The following is a 25,254-nucleotide window of genomic DNA, read 5'->3' on the forward strand; positions in this document are numbered from 1 at the left end:
TTTGAAGTTCAGAATTTTGTAGCCCATTCACAGTAAGAAATCAGAAATCTACAGATCTGTGGGGTTTTTTGTTTGTTTGTCTTCCCTTTGAGGAGGTAACTGGACAATTCTAGAAATTATAAAGTAGCTGTTAGAGGCTCCTGTTTTCCTTTGTATTCTTGACTCCCACGCTGAAGAGCTAGACAAAAGCAAATGGTGCAGGAGCAATGTATGAAATTGCTTGCTGTTTTTCTCTGATAAAAATTTTTTATTTGTTGACCTTGTTTCTTAGTAACCTAGAGTTCACAGATTGTGTTCATATCTCTTTGTTTTCTGTTTGTTTGCTTTTTTGTTTTATGAGCAAAGAGAACAAAGAAGCAGTTTACTGAGGCAAAAGCAAAAGGACACACTCAGAGGAGAGTGTTGGGGCATCCCTGTAGGGTTTTTGATTTCGTCTTGTTTCTTATTTTTATCATTGAATGGATGGGGTATTTTTGATCAGAGGTGGAATATTCATTGAGGGAGGTTGGGACGGGGGTGCTTCCTAAGTGGCTCAGTGGTAAAGAATCTGCCTTTTAAGCAAGAGATGCAAGAGATGTGAGTTTGATCACTGGGTTAGGAAGATTCCCTGGAGGAGGAAATGGCAATACACTCCAGTATACTTGCCTGGGAAATCCCATGGACAGAAGAGTCTGGCGGTCTACAGTTCATGGAGTCACAAAAGAGACACAATAGACAATGCATGCACGAATGATTTAATGAGGGGAAGACAGAACTGGTTTTTATAAAGTTGTTTGCAGTGGTTCATCTCACATGTGGTTCCTACAGCTTCCTGTAGTCTTCCCTTTAAGGAGGGAACTGGACAACTGTAGAAATTGTAAAATAACTGTTAGAACTTCCTGTTTTCCTTTGTGTTCTTGACTCCCACGCTGAAGAACTAGACAAAAGCAAATGGTGCAGGAGCAACGTATGAAATTGCTTGCTGCTTTTCTCTGATAAAAATTTTTTATTTGTAGACCTTGTTTCTTAGTAACCTAGAGTTCACAGATTGTGTTCAAATGCACAACCCAATGGATCAATCTGTTCAGTACAATTTTGTGAATAAATCTTCACTTAATTCAAACACATTCTGAAATTCTATTTTGTGTTGTGTGCTATGCTTAGATATAACCATAGCAAATGCTTATAGTACTTAATTTTATTATCAAAACATTCACTGTACTGGATCTATAATTTTTCTCACATTACCCCTATAATTATCTTTAAAAACTTAAGTTTAGCTAGGTGGGGCTCTTTGTTTAAGACTACATGAATAGTAACCGATAGAGAGATTTTTTGTTGTTTGGTTTTTGAAGTATCTTTTGATAGTATTAAATGTATCTAGAATATTTGACCTATAAATATAAAACAACATTTTAGATATTTGAATATAATATCATGCTTATACATTTTGATAATGAAACATGCATAGATATTGTAGGGAACTTTTAGCATAATAGCAACCGAAAATATGCCAAGAGATCCACGGTATAATAGTGCTTTTAATATTTAATTTTTCAAATCAAACTTTGCCTTGGAAAACAGGTACAAGGAAATCCCATTTCCTTTTCATCTAGATTTACCTAGTGGTGATCTTTTGCTACATTTACTTTATCTCTCTAAATGTATTGGGTTGGCTAAAAAGTTTGTTCAGGTTTTTCTGTAAGATTCTAAAAAAATAAATGGCCAATAAGAATGGCTATTATTAAAAGGGGGAAAAAAAAAAACGAACCCCAAACACAATAACAAATATTGGAGATTTGCAGACCTCTAGTAATTAGTGATGTTGGGCATTTACAAAAGCAGTCACATTTTGAATTCTTTGTATACTAGTTTTGTTCTAAGTAAGTCTTTCTTTAAATTTGTCCTTGGTTTTGAGGTTTGGGATTAAGCTAAAGAGAAACAATAAAGTCTTTTTAGGCTTTTCTTTTATGCATCTTCCCTGGGCCTGTGTGTGCCTTTTCATTTTTCCCATATATGTGCTGCTTTAAAATATCTTAATTTTCCAGAGAGTCTCTCCTCAGGGCTTCTGATCATCTATTATTTGCCTTTACCCTGAAAAGGAAAAATTCAGCTTCTCCTCTCAAATTTCTATTCTCCATATTTCACTTCTGGTCATCACTTATGTGGGCATATTATCATACCAAGCAATTTTGACACACTTATTTCAAAGAGTTAGTCCATATTCCACAGTCCCCAGGCTAAGGGTTGAGTCCTCAAGTGAAAGTGAAAGAAAGTGAAAGTGAAGTTGCTCAGTTGTGTCCAACTCTTTGCTACCGCGTGGACTGTAGCCCACCAGGTTCCTCTGTCCACGGGATTCTCCAGGCAAGAATACTGGAATGGGTTGTCATTTCCTTCTCCAGGGGATCTTCCTGTCCCCCAATTCAGACACAAATTGCAAGTGTAGGTTGTCACTTGAGCTTCTAACTGGCTATACAGTGGAGGTTCCCACAATCTCCTCTTCAGGTTCAATAATTTGCTAGGATGCTTTACAGAAATCTGGAAAAATAGTTTGCTTGCTAGGTTACTGATTTATTAAAAAAAAAAGGGGGGGGGGGAATACAACCCAGGAAGAGCAAGAGAGAAGAAATGCATAAAGGTAAGAAAGAGGTAGGAGAAGGAAATGGCAACCCACTCCAGTACTCTTGCCTGGAGAGTCCCAGGGACAGAGGAGGCTGGTGGGCTGCTGTCTGTGGGGTCACACAGAGTTGGACACAACTGAAGCGACTTAGCAGCAGCAGCAAGAAAGGTGTATGGAGTTCCCATGCTCCCTCTGGACATGATATCTTTGGTCATCTCCATGTTCATCAAGCCAGAAACTCTCTGAACCCTTTTAGTTAGCTTTGTTTTTTTTTCCAATTTTTTAAATAGAGGCCTCATTAAATAGCTATGGTTGATTAAATCAATGGTCATTGATGATTACTCAACTTTCAGCTCTTCTGTGATCCCCAGAGGTTGGGTAATGAGGCTGAATGTTCCAAGTCTCAAATAGCTGGTTGGTTCTTTGAAATATGAACTTAGCTGGGTTTATGCTTTATGTGGGCTTGTAGCCACATACCAGGTGGCCTAGTGGTACAGAATTGGCCTGCCAATGCAGGAGATGCAGGAGACAGGGGGTTCAATCTCTGAATTGGGAAGATCCCCTGGAGTAGGAAATGGCAACGTGTTCCAGTATTCTTGTCTGGAAAATTCCACAGACAGAAGAACTTAGTGGGCTATGGTTCATGGGGTCACAAGGAGTCGGACACAACTGAGCAACTAAACAGCATCAAGCATGTATTTTATGTATCATTGTTCATTGTTCATTTTTCAGTCGCTAGGTCATGTCTGACTCTTTGGAACCCCATGGACTGCAGCATGCCAGGCTTCCCTGTCCTTCACCATCTCCTGGAGTTTGCTCAAACTCATATCCATTGAATCAGTGATGCCATCCAACCATCTCATCCTCTGTCATCCCCTTCTCCTCCCGCCTTCAATCTTTCCCAGGATCAGGGTCTTTTGCAGTGAGTCAGCTCTTTGCATCAGCTTCAGCATTGGTCCTTCCAATGTATATTCAGGATTGATTTCCTTTAGGATTGGGGCTTGGTATGTGGTAGGCCTTCTGTGCATGGTAACAATAACTTGAATTTTATTATTATTATTATTGAAGTAAAATCATAGATAGTGATAATAGTTTGTGTTTCATTAAAAATATCATCAGAGATTTGAGGGAATGATGGAGGAAAACCTCTGTAGTATGCTAATTCTAGGTTACCTTTTGTCTCATGGAAAGTACAGAAGTCTACGGAAGTTGAAGTTGACAGATGCCTTGTATAACTCTGCCTGTAATCTTATTTCTACTAGAAAGCTCTTTTAGGTTGCCATGGCATCTGGACCCAACATGATGGACCCCATTTGTCTGGTGGAAAATGACAATGAGATTCTGTCAGTGAACCAGAAAGCTCTACAGATTCTTGAGAAGATTTCTCAGCCAGTGGTGGTGGTGGCCATTGTAGGACTGTATCGTACCGGCAAATCCTACCTGATGAACCGTCTTGCAGGACAGAACCGTGGTGAGTGTAGTACTTGGTTAGAGTCCAGTTGTTTGATTCTAGCTGACATCTTAGTTTCTTAGTTTTCTTCCCTGGTCATGTGAAGGGAGAAACAAATTCCTCTGAATAAGCCAATCTTCCATTTCTAATTCTCACCACTAAAGCACTACCTTATTGTGATCTGTTATCATGTTCTTTGTTTTATTCCTGTAAAGCAAAATTTCTTCAACATATGCAAAAATCCTACCTTATCCTACCTGATTAAATACAGTGCTCTTGCAGTTGTCTTCTCACTTTCAAAACATTTTTATTGAATATTCTCAGCAACATATACAGATGTTTCATTATCTATCATCTTAAAAAATTCTTCCTGGATCTCATATCCTATTGTGGCTAAAACCTCTCAAACTCTCCCAGTTTTTAAAAAATAATTTTTTCTGGAAAAAATACAATCTCAATTTCTTTTTTCTACTTTTTTTCCCATGCCCATATCTCACTGTAATCCACTTCTCTACTTTTGAAACTCACCATTCTTTCAAAATGCTCTTGTTACAGTTAGCCATAACCTCTGTTTTATGTGATTCATGGATACCTCTTTGTCTCCATGCTGAACACTTGCTTGGTATCATTATCGCAATTAATATCCCCTTCTCCTTGAAACAGAGAACACGCAAAGTAGGGCATTCTTGGTGAGATAGAGACAGCACCATCATGTGTACTAAGGTACTCGCATTCTAGTAAGTCTGACTTCGTAACCCCTTGGCGGCTTAGATTATCTGCTGTGATTGAATATTGCTTTCTCCCCTCCCTTTGCAGGTTTCCCTCTGGGCTCCACAGTGCAGTCTGAAACCAAGGGCATCTGGATGTGGTGTGTGCCCCACCCCTCCAAGCCAAACCACACTCTGGTCCTTCTGGACACTGAGGGCTTGGGGGATGTGGAAAAGGTGAGGTGGAAGGTCACAGATAAATCCTTTCTATTCTGGGTTTTCTCCTTATTGCTTGATGATCATAGAACTTTAGCTGCTGTAGTCTATTTGTAAAATCCAGAAGTCAACTATAGTAAATGAGGCAAACTATGGTTTGTTTAAATTCCACTTCTAGGAAAAGTTATTAGATATATATTAAATAAAATATTTTATTTCTTGGCACTGCATGGATGACTTGCTTTCTTTTAATAGTTTTTGAACAGCTGAATTCTAGGCCTTTGGACTTAATAAGGTAGATTGTGTTGGTGGTTTAGTTGCTAAGTTGTGTCTGACTCTTGTGACCCCACAGACTGTAGCCCACCAGGCTCCTCTGTCCATGGGATTTCCCAGGCAAGAATACTGAAGTGCATTACCATTTCCTTCTCCAGGGGATCTTCCCTGACCCAGGGATCAAATTCGAGTCTCCTGCATTACAGGTGGATTCTTTACCAACTGAGCCACTAGGGAAGCCCAGATAGGTAGATATCACTGACCAAAGTAAAGGTCTTGTTCTCAAAGACCACATATGTGCAGTCAGATTTAATAAAGGGTGATTGGTAAAGAAGCAGGTTGGTGAGAGGAGGGAGTTGAACTACACTGCAATCACCAACTCCTGTTAGTTCCCTGGGAGCTCTGGGTAAGAATGGTCCTTTTGAGTTGCTCTGACTTGGGACAATGGTGCTAGTAAATTATTGAAAAGTTACTTTGGGAGCCTTTCTAATTAATAGGACTGATACCTGAAGACTCTTTCAATGGCACTCCCAACAGCTAGGGGAATAAGTCCTTCATTCTTGCTCCAGTCAAATGAAATAACTCTATTTCAATTATAAGACCCCAGTATTCTCCCATCTCTAATTTTGCCTCTGTGAGTGCTTCTGTCTATGGGGTCACTTTCATTTCTTGAAGTCCATGTTTTATCAATTCTTTAATACTCAGTTCAAGACTTCGAGGAAGCTTTAATGTCACATTCTGTCTCCAACTTTCATAGCTCAGCTCCTCCTTTACAGACATAAATTTTAATTTAATGTTATAGCTATATAAGTTTCACTGCTTATATACATTACTAAGATGTCAGTTTTCTATAGGTACTGTCATCTTTGCTGCATTAATTGTTATGGATGTTTGTCGCTTATTTGAAATAGGCGTCCTGAAAGGGATAATTGTCATTTTTAACATTGCTTTTTGAAATCTAAGAGGAGTGGGAGAGTATTGAGTAACTTTTGCAGATATTTACTGATTGAATATAATTAAAAAACCCAGTTGTGCCAACTCTTGTCGATTTTATATGAGCTATGATTAATAAATACATGTGGAACGAAGAAGTACTAACACTCATCATTGAATACATAGTTACATACCAAGTACTGTACTAGTTTTTATGTATATGTTATTTCCTTCATCCATTGAGGGAAAAGAAAGTCTTACGAAGATTAGAATCACTTTATATATGAAAAAATCACAAACATAAAAAATGTCTTTGTAGTTGTCGAAGCTGATATCTGTATTTGCGTCTGTCTTCAAATAGTGTCTATGCATGGTGAGTATGTTAACTGAAATAATACATGAAAGCATGATAGAATCAATGGATGATTGAATTTTTAATTTAGGAGTAAACTCCTAAACCTCTGGTTGAAATGTGATTTCTAGGGTGACCCTAAGAATGACTCGTGGATCTTTGCCCTGGCTGTGCTTCTATGTAGCACCTTTGTCTACAATAGCACCAGCACCATCAACCACCAGGCCCTGGAACAGCTGTAGTATCCTTCCAGAAACAACCTCTAAGTTTCACCAAATTTGATGAAAATGATAGAGTCATTTCTCCTTCCTTGTAATTTAGTTGCGTTTGGTGGAGCAGAGGGGACCCAGGGCCAAAGAGAGTGATGATAATACTTTTTAATTAGGAAATGTAGGAATTGTGTGGAGACGGTTGCTTTTCTTTAACCAAGTCCTAGCTATGTGACAGAGCTCACAGAACTTATCCAGGCCAAGTCCTCTCCAAGACCTGATGGAGTAGAAGATTCCACAGAGTTTGTGAGTTTCTTTCCAGACTTTATCTGGGCTGTTCGGGATTTCACCCTGGAGCTGAAGTTAAACGGTCACCCTGTCACAGAAGATCAGTACCTGGAGAATGCCTTGAAGCTGATTCCAGGTATTAGAGCATGCCTCGGGGAGTGGATGGTCCAATGGAGGGTGGAATTTACTAAACACTGTCTATCATCTCTGGGGTTGTGTTGCCCTAATGGTCCAGGAGCGAGCGACAAGAATGAAGACAGAACGTGAAATCTGGTGCGATGGGTCAGGGGACAAGCAGCCTCTATGGGACTGAGGTGCAGAGTCCACTCTGAGTCCAGCTTTTATTCCTAATTGCAGACTACAAGACTATTTTTGATCTTATCTTTTCCAAGACGCTACACTGACATAGTCCAGATCTCCTTGTTTTTACCCCAGGCCATTCCCTTTTGGACTTGTCTTGGGAACAATCAGCAAGTGCACAGGCAGCGTTCATGCCTGACACCGACCTGGTGTTCCAAGGTCTCTGCTTTCATGATGCCAGTCATATTCCCTTCTGGGTCTGGCCTTGGGGTTTGTAATAAGGAGATTATTCTTAAGAAAAATATGAAAGATAACCATTAACACAGTTTCTTATTATATGCTATTTTTCCAGGTGCTCTTTCTGTGGAATTTCTCAAGGCTGTGAAAGTACATTATTAGGAATTCCCACTACATCTCCTGCTTTTTGTTTTTGCAGGAGTAGATATGCCGTCCGAGCAACTTGCTTTTTCATCAGTTCTCGGATGGTTTTTCTCATGCATCTGAGGACTAGACACAAAACAGTTAAAAATTTACATCCTGATATAGTACCAAGCAATCCTCCTCCTAAAGTTTTAATCCACATCATGGGGTTAAGTTTATGTAAGCTTTCCTCAATTTCTTCAAATAAATCAGTTTCTGGGAGTAATTGTAAGTGAGCATTCTGCATATTAGAAATAGTAGCCTGTAACTGTTAAACGTCTAAGGATAGATTATTATGAATGTGTCCTCTCAAATGTTTAGATAATCGGTCCCAAGTATATGCAGTTTGATTATACTTATGAGGTATGACACAAAATGATGAGATATTCCAATCACACTTAAGATGAGTTTCTATTTGTCAATGTATGACAAAACCCACTGAAATGTTGTAAAGTGATTGGCCTCCAACTAATAAAATAATATTAAAAAAAAAAAAAAAAAAAGATAAAATTTTGTACTTCGTCCCCTAGTTGGAGAACTGCATTTTCTAAATCAATCAATCATTCATTAATTTCTTGGTCTATGTGGGTTTGACTTCCCCAGGCAGAACTTGCATTTTGGTGCCACTGCTGTACAAATGTAGTTGTTTATATAGTTTGATGCAGTGCCAGCCACCCCGGCCATCACTGCTATCGTGGCTATGGCCGTAAGTCCCATAATAGCTGCCATAAGGAGTCCAATAAATATTTTGGAATATTGTAGTACTTTCTTTATAACTTTTAAAAGAGGATGTGTTTCAGAAGAGCCTTCCCAAGGTCTGGTGTGATTTATTGGAAGCCATATTTCCCATCTCCTTCATATAACAAATGAGTGATTAGAATTATAAAGTGAAGAATTTAAGCAAGTATATAATTTGCAATCCTGGCAAGAAAGTTCTTGTACACTTTCATTGATAGAAATTGTTCTTTTCAAGAGCACATAAGGATCTCTCACACAAGCCTGAATACAAAATGTCCAGTTTGCACTGGTATTAAATGTCAAGGAATAATTAGTTTTATCGGAATAACATCCATCCCAAATTTGGAATTTTTTAAGACTTAAAGCCAATTTCCAAATCTCTAGTTGCCCTATTCCTTGATCCAATTGTGGAAAGGGGGGAGACATGCCACTACCATGCCATATAATTGGATGATCTAAATGAGTGGTAATAGTATGGTGAAAGACTTTATGCAGCTTCCAACACAGCCTTTTGTGAGGATTGCAGGACTGATTTTGAAGAGAGCAATTAGAGACTGCCTACCCCTTAGGGGACCAGTCCCATACAATTCCATAGGAACCATTAATCAAAATTACTCCCTCAGTTCCACGACAATTATTCCACTGAATACTATCTTGTTTTTCAGTCTGTAGCTTGAGATGCTCGCATAAAGGTCTGTCTGATTTGGTGTCACTGTTGGGTTCTGAGTTGTTATAAGCAAAACTCAGGCCAGAGAGAAGATGCAGCTAAATCTTAGTATAGTTGCTATTTAAAGAATTAGTGGACACCAGCTTTGCACAGATAATTTAAAACATCCTGTACCTGGTCCTACACAAATTGGCCAGGATTCATACCCATAAGCAGCACTGAAGGGAGTCCCTTTCTCTTGTTTAAAAAGAAGAAGGCATGTATCTTCAGGTCCTGGTATCCAGGAAGAATCATTAACATCAATGGGGATCATAGAATCCCCCAATCAACAGGTTTTTGTAATGGGGGGGTTAGGTACACATGCCCAATAAGTATAATTTTTAGATTCAGCTGTTGCTAGGGGTATACTCACTGCGGTGGTGATAAGAGCAAACATGGCAACACCCAGATTGTTAGGAGTGACAGCTTTCCCTTCATTTTCTAAGATCTCCTGTGATTTCAGTGTTAACCTTCTAATTTGTCCCCAAGTAGGTGGGGATCTTGTTCTGATGTGTTGATGGGAGGGGAATCGTTATCTTTGTCTGTTTCAGACTCAGGCTTTTGAAACTCGTGACTGAGGGCTCTCCGTCCCATGCGAAGCGTCTCTTCCGTGGGAGTTCCCTCATGATACGGTTTCAGATGACGTGAGGGAATCCAAATGAGTGTTTCTGAATCACCTGGCGGAACACAAGTGAAACCCCTTCCCCAGGCTATCAGATTCCCCTATGCCATGAGTGTGTTACTGGATCATGCCACCAAACAGGTGTTTGGGGTGAATTTCTTTTTGTTCCTTTATAAAATGTTGTTCTGCTGCAATGAAATCTTTATCTTGATGCAAAACATTTTAAGTAAATAATGCTTTATATAATTTTTGCTATGGTGGAAGTGACATTCCATCTTCCCCTTTTTATTTTTGTAACATTTCTTTACGAGATCTGTTAGCTTGTTCTACAATAGCTTGTCCTTGGGGATTATAGGGAATTCCTGTATGATGTTTTATAGACCAAGCCTTTAAAAAATCCCTAAAAGCAGAACTAGTGTAAGCCGGGCCATTGTCTGTTTTTATATTTTGTGGGAGGCCCATAGTAGCAAAGCAGCTACATAAATGTGAAATAACATGTCTTGTAGATTCTCCAGAGCAAGCAGTTGCCCAGATAAATTTAGAGTTAATATCAACTGTGACATGTACATAGGCAAGCTTTCCAAAGGATGGAACATGAGTTACGTCCATCTGCCAGATCTGATTTGACCTCAGGCCATGGGGATTAATTCCCCCAGTTTCTGTTGGAGACATGGTTATCGCAACAGTCTGACATGTAGGACAAGTCCTCACAATCTGTTTAGCTTGAGCCCAAGTGATGTGGAACTTGGTTTTTCAATATTTTGAATTACCATGTGTCAGGTCATGAAAGGCTGATGCCGCTGGAAATAAAAGGGCATCAGGAGTGTTTCCTTCTGTTAAAGGCCCTGGTAAAATAGTATGAGCCCGAATATGAGTAACGTAGAATGGAAACTGTCAGTGTCTAATCACCTGTTGTAAATTTGTAAAAAGTGTATACAATGTGGTTGGGATAGTATCCTTAATACTTGCTGTTTCTATATGTTTAGTGACATGTACAGAATATTGAGAATCAGATAAGATATTAATTGCTTGGGGAATATTTTGGGATATGTGTATAATAGCTAGAATTTTTGCTTGTTGTGCAGAATATCCAGGTATTTCAATTACTAGCATAAACGTGCCTGTATATCCTGCTTTCCCTCACCTAGTGCCACCTGTAAAATTGAGAGGAGAGGAGGGAATGGGCTTGACACTAGTAATTCTAGGCAAAATCCATCTTGTTTGTTTTAAAAACTGCAAGATAGGCAAATCAGGATAGTGGTTGCCAATATGTCCAACATACTGGACAGCTAAAGCTTGTTGCCAAGATAATGGATAATGAATTTTGAAGAGAATGTTTTAATTCCTTGGAGGTTGGTGTAGTACAAATAAGGCGGGGATCATGTCCAGGAAGCTGTTGAACACTCTCTTCCTTTTAGAATTATATTTGCTACCATATCTAAGTGAAGAATAATGGATTTTGTTTGTGAATTAGCTAAGACTATCCATTCAACTCTTAAAGGAGTTTGCACAGTCAACCCAGTAGGGGAATGAGGGTAGGGAAGACAAACAACTGAAGAGGTTCTAAAGGGTCTATTCTGTCTATTTGGCAGTTTTGTACAGCTTATTCTATAATTGCTAGTTTTTTCTCAGCCTCAGGAATTTGTTGTTGGGAGCTATTAAGCTCTGGATTTTTTCTTAATAGAATAAATGGAATAAAGAATAAGTTGGAATCCCTAACTTAGACCGAATCCAGTTAACATCTTCTAGTAATTTTTGTAAGTCATTTAAAGTTTTAATTGAGTCTCTGCGTATCTGCATTTTTTGGTGTGATTGCAGTACGGGTGACTTTATTTCCTGAGTACTGAAAAGGTTCAGTGTATTGTAATTTATCAGGAACTATATAGAAGCCAGAACATTCCAAGCATTCCTTTAGACTTAAAAACATTCCTGTAGGCTGTAAATTTCTGGTAAGGCACATAGTATATCATCCATATAATGAATAATATATACATGAGGGAATTGCTGTCGCACTGGATGTAAAGCCTTGGCTACAAAATTTTGACAAATAGTGGGACTGTTAAGCATATCTTGAGGTAATACAGTCCATTGGAATCTTTTATGTGGCTTCTTTAAATTAATGGAAGGAAATGAAAAGGCAAATCCAGGTTTACCATCAGGATGTAAAAGAATAGTGAAAAAACAATCTCTGAGATCAATAGCAAACAAATGCAAATTTCTTAGAATTCTACTAGGATTAGGTAGACCAGGCTGCAAAGCACCCATTGGAACAATAACAGCATTAACAGCTCTCAGATCAGTAAGCATTCCCCGTTTACCAGATTTCTTTTTTTTTTTTTCCCCAGACTTCTTTTGTATAATGAACACTGGAGAATTCCAAGGGCTAAAGGACTCAATAATATGTCTCTTGTTAAGTTGTTCATTAACTAATTCATGTAAAGCCTCCATTTTTTTTGTTTGTTTGTTTTAGGGGCCACTGCTCTATCCACACAGGTTGATCTGTTTTCCAATTAAGAGGTGTGGGTGGAGGAAGATTAATAGAAGAGGCCACTAGTGAAAAAAGAACGGTTTGAAGCCTTGAGTAGTCAAAGGATAAATTCTTCCTTGTTGATTTTTGCCCAGTCCAAATCCTGGTATATAACATTGATTGAACATAATTTGGTGACTGTCCTCACTATACTGATTTAGAGGACAAGGGGGAGGAGACAGAGGAAAAAATCCCTAATCATCTTCCTTGGGAACCGAAGGAGCAGGTTTTGCAGAAGTCTTGCCCTTTCCCTCAGACTCCACATACTCTGAACTTTGAGGTTTTTCAAGAGAATTATCATCATTTTCATCAAAAGAATCAGAAGTCTGCAAATGTTCCAGTACTGACTTAATGCCCACATACTCCAAACAGAAATAGGGAGAGGAGTTCCTTTTGCATGTTCTTTTTTAAACTTGGCTCCAATCTTTCCCCAGACTTTTAAATCCAAGGTCCCTATTGATGGGAACCAGCAGCAATATTTATCCACTGCTAGCAACAATTCTAATAATTCCCCTTCACTAAAAGAAGCTCCTCCCATTTTCAAGAGCTGTCTTAATAAACAAATATATGGGTGATGGTATTCTACACTCTCAACATTTCCCATTTTCAGTTAGTTCAGTTGCTCAGTCTTGTCTGACTCTTTGCCACCCCATGGACTGCAGCACACCAGGCCTCCCTGTCCATCACCAACTCCCACAGTTTACTCAAACTCATGTCCATTGAGTCGGTGATGCCATCCAACCATCTCATCCACTGTCATCCCCTTCTCCTCCTGCCCTCCATCTTTCCTAGAATCATGGTCTTTTCAAATGAGTCAGCTTCTCCCATCAGGTGGCCAAAGTATTGGAGTTTCAGCTTCAGGATCAGTCCTTCCAATGAATATTCAGGACTGATTTCCTTTAGGATTGACAGGTTGGATCTCCTTGCAGTCCAAGGGACTCTCAAGAGTCTTCTCTAACACCATAGTTCAAAAGCATCAATCCTTTGGTGCTTCAGCTTTCTTTAGAGTCCATCTCTCACACCCATAAGTGACTACTGGAAAAACCATAGCCTTGACTAGACAGACCATTGTTGGCAAAGTAAAGTCTCAGCTTTTTAATATGCTGTCTAGGTTGGTCATAACTTACCTTCCAAGGAGCAAGTGTCTTTTAATTTCATAGCTGCAGTCACCATCTGCAGTGATTTTGGAGCTCCCCAAAATAAAGTCAGCCACTGTTTCCACTGTTTCCCCATCTATTTGCCATGAAGTGATGGGACCAGATGCCATGATCTTAGTTTTCTAAATTTTGAGCTTTAAGCCAACTTTTTCACTCTCCTCTTTCACTTTCATCAAGAGGCTCTTTAGTTTTTCTTCATTTTCTGCCATAAGGGTGGTGTCATCTGCATATCTGAGGTTATTGATATTTCTTCTGGCAATCTTGATTCCAGCTTGTGCTTCATCCAGCCCAGTGTTTCTCATGATGTACTCTGCATAGAAGTTAAATAAGCAGGGTGATAATATACAGCCTTGATGTACTCATCTCCCTATTTGGAACCTGTCTGTTGTTCCATGTCCAGTCCTAACTGTTGCTTCCTGACCCGCATACAAATTTCTCAAGAGGCAGGTCAGATGGTCTGGTATTCCCATCTCTTTCAGATTTTTCCACAGTTCATTGTGATCCACACAGTCAAAGGCTTTAGCATAATCAATAAAGCAGAAATAGATGTTTTTCTGGAAGTCTCTTGATTTTTTGATGATCCAGCAGATGTTGGCAATTTGATCTCTGGTTCCTCTGCCTTTTCTAAATTCAACTTGGACATCTGGAAGTTCATGGTTCGCATATTTTGAAGCCTGGCTTGGAGAATTTTGGGCCTTACTTTACTAGTATATGAGATGAGTGCAATTGTGCGGTAGTTTGAGCATTCTTTGACATTGCCTTTCTTTGGGATTGGAATGAAAACTGACCTTTTCCAGTCCTGTGGCCACTGCTGAGTTTTACCATTTTAACCCTGATTAAATGTTTGAAGATTTACCAGCAGGAATTTTCAGAGGCCTCTCAACTCTCCCAGGTTTTGTGTCACTGTAATTTCACTTTCGCTCCTAGAAGTCTTTCACTCCAGTCCCACATTAGGTGCCAATTGTTGTCCTAATGGTCTGGGAGTGAGCAACAAGAATGAAGACAAAACATGAAATCTAGTGCAATTAATCAGGGGACATGCAACCTCTATTGGACTGAGGTGCAGAGTCCACTCTGAGTGCAGCTTTTATTCCTAATTGCAGACTACAAGATTATTTTTGATCTTATCTTTCCCAAGACACTACACTGACATAGTCCAGATCTCCTTGTTTTTACCCCAGGCAGTTTCCTTTTGGACTAGTCTTGGGAACAGTCAGCAAGTGCATAGACAGTGTTCATGCCTGACACCTACCCAGTGTTTCTAAGGTCTATGCTTTCATGATGCCAGTCATATTCCCTTCTGGGTCTGGCCTTGGGGTTTGTAACAAGGAGATTATTCTTAAGAAAAACATGAAAGATAATCATTAATACAGTGTCTTAATATATGCTGTTTTTCGAGGTGCTATTTATGTGGATTTTTTCAAGGCTGTGAAAGTACATTATTAGGAATTCCCACTACAGGTTTGCATTTGTACTTGAGACTAGAGTAAAGTTTGTAGGAATCGTGGCTGGAAAGTGGGTTGCAAAGCTCTAGCTGCTGGAATTGAAGTTCACTTAAGAAAAGTAAAGTGTAAGGTAAAGTGAAATTATTCAAAACCAGTTGATTTTGTATACCATTTGTAAATTAGCATCCAGATTACAATGGGTGCTAAAGCTTTCTAAAGACTGGATGCTTGTGTTCCCTATTTTGGCTTCTGCTTTTCTTTGTTAAGGAAAACAGCTGACCAGATACTTGTTAGGCATGAAATTATAATGAAACGTCTATCTAATTTAAAAATAAAATGCATTTCACATAGGTAGATTTTATTCTCAAAGAGGGATCTTCCTAATCCTGTATAGTTATGTGTTCGGCTAAGTTGTCTGACTCTGTGACTCTATGAACTGTAGCCCTTCAGGCTCCTCTGCCCATGGGATTGTCCAGGGAAGAATTCTGGAGTGGGTTACCACGTCCTCCTCCAGGGGATCTTCCCGACCCAGGGATCAAACCCACATCTCTTATGTGTCCTGCATTGGCAGTCAGGTTCTTTACCACTAGTACCACCTGGGAATATCATGTAAAAAATGACTCAATGTTCTAAATAAACCTGATGAAGTGTGTGTCTTTTCAATTTATGCCTTTTCAATATTTTTGATAATTTTTAGAACATTCATTTTACCTTCTTCATCCCAGCTTTTTCCTAATTTTCATATACTTACCCGTGCTTTAATTATAAATTAATGACTTATTTTAATGGGCTACATTTATAGTGGATATATCTGATGAAACCTTGAGAGAGATATCAATTCTCATTTGCTCATTCTTGCTTTAATTTCTCTATTTATGCTTTCTCAAAATATCTATTGAGAAATTGTCTAGTCAGAAGAGGCCAACCATCAGATCAAACATAATAGCTTTTGTCAAAGAGTTGATTGATTAGTGGTGACATCTTAAAATTGCATTTTAGTTACATTTACCCTTCAGAGGCTTTTTCTAAAAATTATCTAACTCTGTACCAAGTATTTTTTAGCATCAAAATCGTTTTCCTGAAATAATCAGTGTCATTCCCAATATTTCAAATATTGTCCCTTAACCCTTGTTTATGGCTCTTCTTCTTGGTCTCACAGCTCAATTCCTACATGATACTAAGTAGAGCTAAAATTTACATTTGAACTTTCATCCTTTACGCATTAGTTCAGTAAAAATCTAAGAGACAACGGCTCTATAGCATGCAGGTCTGCAGACATCAGTTTTAGGTTTTTTTTACTGAATCAGATGTCATCCTAAATTTTTCTCCAGAGTTATATCAATGGTGTAAGTTTTATGTGCAAGGAAGTGCTGAGTATTTATGTTAAATAAGCTATTAGCATAGAAGACAACAAAGAAACACAAATCCCTGTCCTGAACACCATGAGTTCCCCTGTTTCAAAAGTCTTCCCACTCTAATCTGTTTTTCTGTCCTTCAGGCAGGAATCCCAAAGCCAGAACATCCAATCTACCCAGAGAGTGTATCAGGCATTTCTTTCCAACACGGAAGTGTTTTGTGTTTGACTGGCCAACAAATAAGAAAGAACTCCTATACAATATTGAGAATGTGTCTGAAGACCAACTGGATCCTAAATTCCTAAGACAAACAAAGAATTTCTGTTCTTACATCTTCACCAATGCAAAAGTCAAGACCCTCAAAGAGGGGATCACGGTCACTGGGAATCGTGAGTCTCTTTTTCCTGATTCCATGGGGGTTGATGTCTGCTGAATATTTTATATAATGTGTTTTCCAGTATTTTTGTTTGAGTCTATACGGAATTTGGCTTTTACAAACACTCATATTCCATGAAGAAATATGTATGCTTCATAATTATCTTACTTTGGGGAATTTACAAATCCCTTCCTTAAATGGCAAGTTCTGTCACTGAAATCTGTGGCTTCCACGTATCTGAAAAATTCCTCTACTGAGAAAAAACTCACTATCAGGGTATAAAAACAGAATCTTCCATTTTCTGAAGTCCTATATAGTAAGTGTTCTTTGCAAGTAGAATACAAAAGGTATTTTGGAAGATTCAGTTCAGTTCAGCTCAATCGCTCAGTCATGTCTGACTCTTTGCTACCCCATGGACTGCAGTATACCAGGCTTCCCTGTCCATCACCAACTCCTGGAGTTTGCTCAAACTCATGTCCATCGAGTCGGTAATGCCATCCAACCATCTCATCTTCTGTCATCCCCTTCTCTTCCTGCCTTCTATCTTTCCCAGCATCAGGGTCTTTTCAAATGAGTCAGTTCTTTCCATCAGGTGGCCAAAGTACTGGAGCTTCAGCTCCAGTATCAGTCCTTCCAATGAATATTCAGGGCTAATTTCATTTAGGATTGACTAGTTTGATCTCCTTGCAGTCCAAGGGACTCTCAAGAGTCTTCTCCAACACCACAGTTCAAAAGCATCAATTCTTTGGCGCTCGGTTTTTTTTATGGTCCAACACTCACATTCATATATGACTATTGGAAAAACCATAGCTTTGAGTAGACAGTTATTTGTTGGCAAAGTAATGTCTCTGCTTTTTAATATGCTGTCTATGTTGGTCATAGCTTTTCTTCCAAGGAGCAAGTATCTTTTAATTTCAAGTGTCTTTTAATTTTTTGGAAGATTAGAGAGGACCAAAAATAAATACTAGTCCATAAATCACTGAAAAATCCATTCGAAGCCTCAGAATTGTGAGTAAATATAATCCGATATACCCTGTCTCATCTTAATACTTATGCAATCTATTTTGCTTTTAGTATTTCAGATGTCTCCTAGTTTGTTACATAGAGGTAGATTTTTCAATTTTTTCTGCCCTGGGAGCTTGAAAACCATAAAAATAAAGAGTCAGTAAGAAAATGAAGGTAGTGATAGTAGAAGGGGGTATGGTGTGTGTGTGTGTGTGAGCATGTGTGTCTTTGAAAATGTAGTCTCAGAATCTTGGTGCCTATTTATTGATAACTTAATATTTATCCTTAAATGTCCTGACTTATTCAGGACTGAGGACTCTGGTTGTGACCTATGTGGATACCATCAATACCGGAGCTGTACCTTGTTTGGAGAACGCAGTGACAACTCTGGCCCAGCTGGAGAACTCAGCAGCTGTGCAGAAGGCAGCTGACCACTACAGTGAGCAGATGACCCAGCGACTGAGCCTCCCCACAGACACGCTCCAGGAGCTGCTGGAGGTGCACGCAGCCTGTGAGAAGGAAGCCATTGCCATCTTCATGGAGAGCTCCTTCAAGGACAAAGATCAGGAATTCCAGAGGAGTCTTGTGGTAATTTGTCTTTGTATTTACCTTTTTCCCCCATCCCCTTGAATAATGAAGCCTAGCAGTGCCCTTGTGGTCCCCATGGCTCATCCCTAACTCAAGGATGAAGTAGTCTGTGTTCACATGAGGGATAGAGTTTCAAAGGACTGCATTTTCCTCTTTTTTCTACCAAATCTTGGGAAGTTTATCTGGAAATGTCTTTCATCTCTGCTGTAAAACGAGTATAGATATCCTTTTGAAGTAAATACTTCTGCAGATTCCAGTGCTGTCCAGAGCACATATACAAGTCATTCTTAAGTTGATTTCTTTTTCTTTGAACACACTCTTATGATCAGGAACTAAAATTTTTCTAATCAGACTCTTATTCCAAGCCATTTTCAACTTAGGTTGCTCCTTGCTATATCATGGAAAATAGAATTACTGAATGTTGCAACTGCAAAGAACCACAGAGAAGAGATAATGCAACTCCAACATTTCAGATGAAGAACCTGAAGGGAGGCTGAGAAAATTTCCTCTGCTCTATCAGAGAGTTTTCAGGGTTGTGATAGATCAGGTCTTGTGATTGCTTTTTTTATTTGATTAAAAAAAAATGCTTTTCTCATAAGGACAGCAGTTAGACCAATCCTTCTACTAGATTCTTTGAAATTTTATCTCCTCTTTTTCATTTTTCTGGTGACATCTCTCTATATTTCCCTTGCAGGAAGTCATAAAGAATAAGAAGGAGGGTTTCGTGCTGCAGAATGAAGAGACATCTATCAAATACTGCCAGGCTAAACTTGACAAGCATTCCAAAGCCCTAATGGAAAGCATATCAGCAGGTGCTTTCTCTGTTCCTGGAGGGCACAAACTCTACAGGAAAGCGATGGAAAGGCTACAACAGGACTATCGCCAAGTGCCCAGGAAAGGAGTGAAGGTGAGGAACAAGGGGGCATGGGGAGCCTACAGAAGAGAGTGCAGAGCGTCTCTTGAAAATCTGAGAGCAAAACACCAGGTGTGGGTAATAAGAGAACACGGGGATATCATGAAAGATTTAGGTCTTAAGATTCACTATATGAAATTTATTAATAACTACATCTGTAGCTTTTTGTTAGACTCCACATGTAAGCGATATCATATGATATTTGCTTTCTGTGTCTAACTTACTTCACACAGTTTGATAGTCTCTAGGTTCATTCATATTGCTGCAAATGACATTAATTTGCTCTTTTTTATGGCTGAGTGATATTCCATTTATGTATATACTACATCTTTTTTATCTATTCCTCTGTTGATGGACATTTAGGTTGCTTCCATGACTGGTTATTGTAAATAGTGCTGCAATGAACATTGGGGTACATGTGTCTTTCCAAATTTTGGTTTTCCTGGAGTATATGCCCAGGAATAGGATTCCTGGATCTTTCCTTAGACTCTTTAATCCTTCAAATGACATTAAGATGCATCTATGCTTTTTGTCATCATCTTAAAGATCTGAACTGAGAGGCTTAGCAGGTTAAACAAAGTTGCCTTAAGTTTTAGCCAGCAAGTAGCAGAGGGAAACAGCAGCGCAGTTCACAGGCAATATTTCACACTGGGAAGACAAATATATAAAAATTCCAGAGATCTTAGGTTTGTAGAACTGAAGATAGTTCTGACTGGCTGGAGCCTGGAATGGCTAGAAGGAAGTAGCACTGGGAGGGAGACGGGAGGAAGACAGGTCACTCTAAGGAGCTTAGACGTGTAGAGAACTACTGTGGAGTTTTATACATGAAGAAAAATTATGTGGATGTGATTGTTTTTGCACTAATCTCCCCAGTGGAAATCTAAGTTCTGTGTTCCTTCTTGGTTCCTCAGGAAAATGAGGTCCTCCAGAACTTTCTGCAGTCACAGGTGGCAGTCGAGAAATCCATCCTGCAGGCAGATAAAGCCCTCACTGATGGGGAGAAGGCTGTAGCAGGTACGGGGTAGGGCTTGGCTCACAGGGGAATGGGAAGACGTGGGCAGTGCCCTCTGACAGGTGTGAGACTAATACCCTGGTACAAGGAGCTTCCTCGCTGTCTGCGGAACAACTCTGCTACATCTGAAAACAGTAAAAGGAATTGTGCAATCACAACGGGGTTAGACATCAGCCAGACTCCCATCACATTCTGGAATGTGCTCTTGGTGATGTGGACAAGGCAAGAATTCAGAGATTTCCCACCTCCCTTTCCAACTGTATTTTATCTCTGAGGTGAGGAGGGTAGAGATCAATCCTTATCTAATTTTCTTCCCTCTCTAAAACCTTCCTGGGGCAGAGGAGCGGGCCAGGAATGAGACAGCGGAGAAGGAACGGGAGCTGCTAAGACAGAAACTGCAAGAGCAGCAGCAGGAGATGGAGGCGCAACAGAGGAGTCTCCAGGAAAACATAGCCCAGCTGACAGAGAAGCTGGCGAGGGAAAGAGAAAACATACTGAGAGAGCAGACTATGATGTTGGAGCATAAGCTGAAGGTAAGTCAGGCTGTGACCTTATTCGTGCTCGATGGTCGCTACCCTGGGACCTCAGGAAGGGATGGGCGAAGGTTACAGCAAGACCATGGAGGGAAGCATCATTACCGCTTACTGCTTGTGATTCATTAAAACCCCAAAACCTTTGCATCCTTCCAAAGCCTTTGAGTGCTATTCTGTAAGTAGACTCTGGAGACTTTAAGAGGCGTAGGGCCTCTGCAAGCCAGCAGAGAATATAAATAGGGTTTTTATTTATAAACCCTATTATAAAATTTGGGGAGTTTTAAAATGATCTCATGAGGCTTGGTTAAGTGGATATTTCAACCACATGTATTTAACTGGTTTGCTTTGTGAGAGTCACTGCCAGTTACCCTGCTCCCACCCAAAGGCCCTATCTATGCTGACATAGAACTATAAGCAATGCCCAGACTTAAAAAACACAGGGCAGGGACAGCTTCTAAACTGCTGCATTGTCTCCAGGTGTGGATACCCAAGCTATTGTGTGGCAAAAGGGAAATTCTCTCACTGTCCATCTGGGTGTGTTTAGAACAGATGTCCATGATTTGGGTGACTGTACCATCCTTAGTGGGGCCGAGACTTAGTGCAATCACACCTGGCATCTTTTGCCTAGAACATGTATTTGTCCTCACGTCAGGCTTAGCTTCACGGGCTAAATACAATGGTGTATGAGTAGTAGTAAGACTGTAAACTACAGTTTCTCTTAATGTTCAGGTCAAAACTGGTAGATATTCTGTTTACAAAATTCTCCTTCCATGATTGAGTACGAGAGAACAATTTTAGGAATAAAACAGATGGTTTGATGAAGTTTTAAAGTTTGAGAAAATGTAATCCTTGAGAAAAAAGGGAATTTAAAAGTTTTTACTCCTCTCCTCACTCTTTTTTTTTTTTTTTTTTTAGGCCCAGGAAGCTCTACTTAAAGAAGGATTTAGACAGAAATCTGAGAGTATGAGTGCAGAGATAAATCATTTGAGAAATATGATTGATAATACTAATGATAGTAATACTTCCTGGGTTGCACTAGTCTTGGACAAATTTGGCAAAGAGATTGCTTCAGTATTGTGTGCTCCAGGCAAACTTCTTGGTCAGATTGTGAGTGGCGTGAGCTCCCTATTTAAAAAGTAGATCTTCTTTTAAAGAAATTAGAGATATATAATATATGTATATGCTCTGCCCTATGTTTGGTGTGAATGCTTTTCACTTTCATTTAGCAAGGCTTTAAATATAAAAAGTGGTTACTAAAAGTGTCAATGCCTGGCCCACATTAGACAGAATAAATGCATAGACATTTTGATACAGCATCTCCACTTTTAAGAAATATATGTGTGCAAAATCACACACACACACACACACACACACACACACACAACACACATATACACATATATCGCTTCCCTCTAGCTCAGACGGTAAAGAATTTGCCTTCAATGCAGGAAACCCAGGTTCAATCCCTGGGTCAGCAAGATTCTCTGGAGAAGGGAATGGCAACCCACTCCAGTATTCTTGCCTGGAAAATCCCATGAACAAAGGAGGCTGGTGGCCTATAGTCCATGGGGTCTCAAAGAGCTGGACATGATCGAGCAACTAACACTACTACTGCTTTATACACATAAACATACAAGAGGTCCATTGAGGCATCTCTTTTAATGGCAAAAGACTGAAAACTACTTAAGTGTCTATCTATATAGTTGGTATTAATAATATATATTTTGCATGTACATATACTGGAATACTATGTAGTCAGTAAAAAAATCGACAATGAAAGTCTATCCGCATAAATATAGAAAAAGCTTGAAGATATATTGTAGAACAAAAAAAAAACTGAGATAGAAAACAGTTTGCATTATCTGTTCACCAAAAACTGCAGTTATTATGTGCACTCATTTATATGGACACATGGAATGTCTCTTGAACTGATATCATTGATTTCTGCTGGGGAGGGACAGCTTGATGTTAAGGGTGTTAAAAAAAACACGTGGTTTTCATTATGTCATCTATCTTTTCATTTCTATAAAGCTTTATTGTCATTTCTCAAATAACAAAAAAGCATAAAGTATAATACTAAAAATGATAATAAATGGAATTTGAAATTGACTGTTAAATGATAAAAGTGTTCATTGTTTCTAGAAATATTAGCTTGTTCAATGAGTTGGAGCAAAACACTAGAAGGCATAGAATTTGCATCCTAGTTTTGTTTTCATCTTGGTTTGGTTTTTAATCCCTTACATTTGCTTCAAATATAAGGTATAAACTTTCCTGTTACCCCTTGATATATCAGCTAGAGGAAACTTTAGTGGCAGTTGGACACACCAAGTTGTCTCTGACTCTTTGCCTTTACTTCCTATGAAGTACATTTGTAAGATGTTGGAAGAAAATTACTAAACATTAGGAATATGCCCTGGTGAGAGGAATCCCGTCATGCCTGAAAGTTCACTGGTGGCTCTCTGCTGCAGGCAAGAGTAGAAGGAGGGATGTGCCATGAAGAACTGGATGCCCTGACAGCACTGGGGCTGTTAGATGTTGATACATGGAAGCCAGGTGTTGGTATTTAAACATCAAAAGTCAAGTACCCACAATGATAGTGATGAGAATCATGGTTTGTCTTAGCTCAGGCTCTATAACAAATTAACACAGGCTGGATGGCTTAGACTACAAATGTTTATTACTCCCAGTTCTGGAGGCTGTAAGTCCAAAAGCGTGTGTCAGCACTGCTGGGTTGTTTTTAAGTGTCTTCTTGCAGCTTCACAGATGGCAACTTTCCTATTGTGTCCTCACAGTTTTGGAAGAGTGAGAGAAGGAATGCCTCATTTTTCTTTTTTATAAGGGCATTAATCAGACTCAAAAAGGCCCCACACTGATTACCTAATTTCCTCCCCAAAGCCCCACTTCCAAGCACATTGGGACATGAATTTTGGAGAACACTAGCATTTCATCCACAACATGGCTAGAGTGGGAGCCAGCAGGACCTGACCAGAGAAAATTCTGAATATGGCAAATAGAACAGGATGACTAGAGTCAAAATAGATGTGGAAGAAGCAATCAAATGGAATCAAGGATGTTTATCAGGAGGCTGAGAGTAGCCTCGATGAAAAGAAAGTCTGCAGCCTTGATCTAAACCAATTTCAGATAATGAACTTATCACCTGGAGAGGAGAGCAAGATCTCAAGAGAAACGATCCTGCAACTCTAGAACAAGGTTATATGATAATGATTTTCCCATTCCCCTTCTAGAGGACCTCTGGAAATTTACTAGGTACCTGTGTGCTAGGGAATGGGGATGCCTGAATGTTCTGAGGACTCTTAGAATCAGGATCCAAATTTGCAGTGATACCCAGATCCTGAAAAGACTTCACAGTGTCCCTGTTAAAGTAGAGGCACGCGGGATCTGGTAATAAATGCAGTGCTGGCCCAGGTGCAATGCAACAAATTTTGTCTAGTGTTTGTTTTCAAATGAAAGTAAAGTTCATCTGAGGACAGAAACCATTACCTACTTTTCTGCACATCTTCATGGAGTATGTTTAGGCACAGAGTATACTGCATAAGAATCTGCTGGAAACACAAAATGCTGACACATGCATGATGGTTATCAATTGCCAGAATTCCATGAACACTGAAGGAATAGATAAAAGATAAAAAACTGAAGGAATAGATAAAAGAACAAAGGCCTGAAGGAATAGATAATTTGGATTTCACACACTAGATTAAGAGCTCTAAGTTGATTTAAAGGCTAGCAGAATAAAAGAAACTTATCTGGCACAGTCTCCTCCTCTGTGACCTCCTCTGTGTATCACAATCTCTGTGCCTCTGCAAGGATGTTAACACATCTCCACTGGAGATTTTAAATGACTTTATCTACTATAACTGTGTCTTCAAGTGTTCAGAAGAAAGAATGACTTTGCCTTTTAAGGAAGAAACTGTTTAGTAAAGAGTATGTGGCCAAAAAATGGTAGGGTTTAGCGGAAAGGCAAATTATTCTATTGAAATACTTGTATATCTTTTCCCATTAAGAACTTGAATTAAGCAAAGTGTTCTATTCCCTTAGACCAGAGACATCCCAAATTGAAGAACAAAAAGAAGTCTTGACATTTTTAGTCAAGTCACATAAGTGACATCATACAGTACGTGTCTTTCTTAGTCTGACATCTCACTTAGCATAATGTGCTCATCTGTATTGTCGCAAATGGCAGAATATCCCCTTTCCTCATGGCTGAATAACACTTTGTTGTGTACACGTATCACTTCTTTTTTGTTCATTCATCTTTTGATTGGTGTTTAGGTTGTTTTTATATCTTGGCTGTTGTGATTAATAGTGCAATAAACATGAGAGTACAGACATCTCTGTGAAATAGTGTTTTCATTTCCTTTCAATAAAAAATAACAAAACCAACTCGTATTGATCATTTAAAAAAAGAAAAAACTTTCAAAAGTAGTTAACAATTTATTCATACACTTGTTCTAATACTTATTAAGGAATATTTAGTTCTAATTATTTACACTGTTTGCTAAATTCTTATGC

At 39.1% G+C, this 25,254-nt stretch overlaps 1 protein-coding gene across 3 annotated transcripts in view; it reads left to right on the forward strand.

Moving 5' to 3' along the window:
- The window catches only part of LOC136149213 (guanylate-binding protein 6-like), a 210,476-nt gene extending 185,457 nt beyond the window's left edge, over positions 1-25,019 (forward strand). For all 3 annotated transcript variants that reach the window (XM_065909300.1, XM_065909310.1, XM_065909317.1), the window contains 10 exons: positions 3,862-4,070; positions 4,866-4,993; positions 6,662-6,771; positions 6,967-7,163; positions 16,441-16,686; positions 17,986-18,266; positions 18,961-19,173; positions 20,091-20,193; positions 20,531-20,724; positions 21,640-25,019. In XM_065909300.1, the coding sequence (XP_065765372.1) occupies positions 3,881-4,070; positions 4,866-4,993; positions 6,662-6,771; positions 6,967-7,163; positions 16,441-16,686; positions 17,986-18,266; positions 18,961-19,173; positions 20,091-20,193; positions 20,531-20,724; positions 21,640-21,864 (1,887 nt within the window). In that variant the 5' untranslated portion in view covers positions 3,862-3,880 and the 3' untranslated portion in view covers positions 21,865-25,019. The remainder of the gene's footprint in view (positions 1-3,861; positions 4,071-4,865; positions 4,994-6,661; positions 6,772-6,966; positions 7,164-16,440; positions 16,687-17,985; positions 18,267-18,960; positions 19,174-20,090; positions 20,194-20,530; positions 20,725-21,639) is intronic.
- Positions 25,020-25,254: the final 235 nt, after the last annotated feature.

Source organism: Muntiacus reevesi, chromosome 1, assembly GCF_963930625.1.
Source record: "Muntiacus reevesi chromosome 1, mMunRee1.1, whole genome shotgun sequence".
In the NCBI taxonomy this organism is placed as follows: domain Eukaryota; kingdom Metazoa; phylum Chordata; class Mammalia; order Artiodactyla; family Cervidae; genus Muntiacus; species Muntiacus reevesi.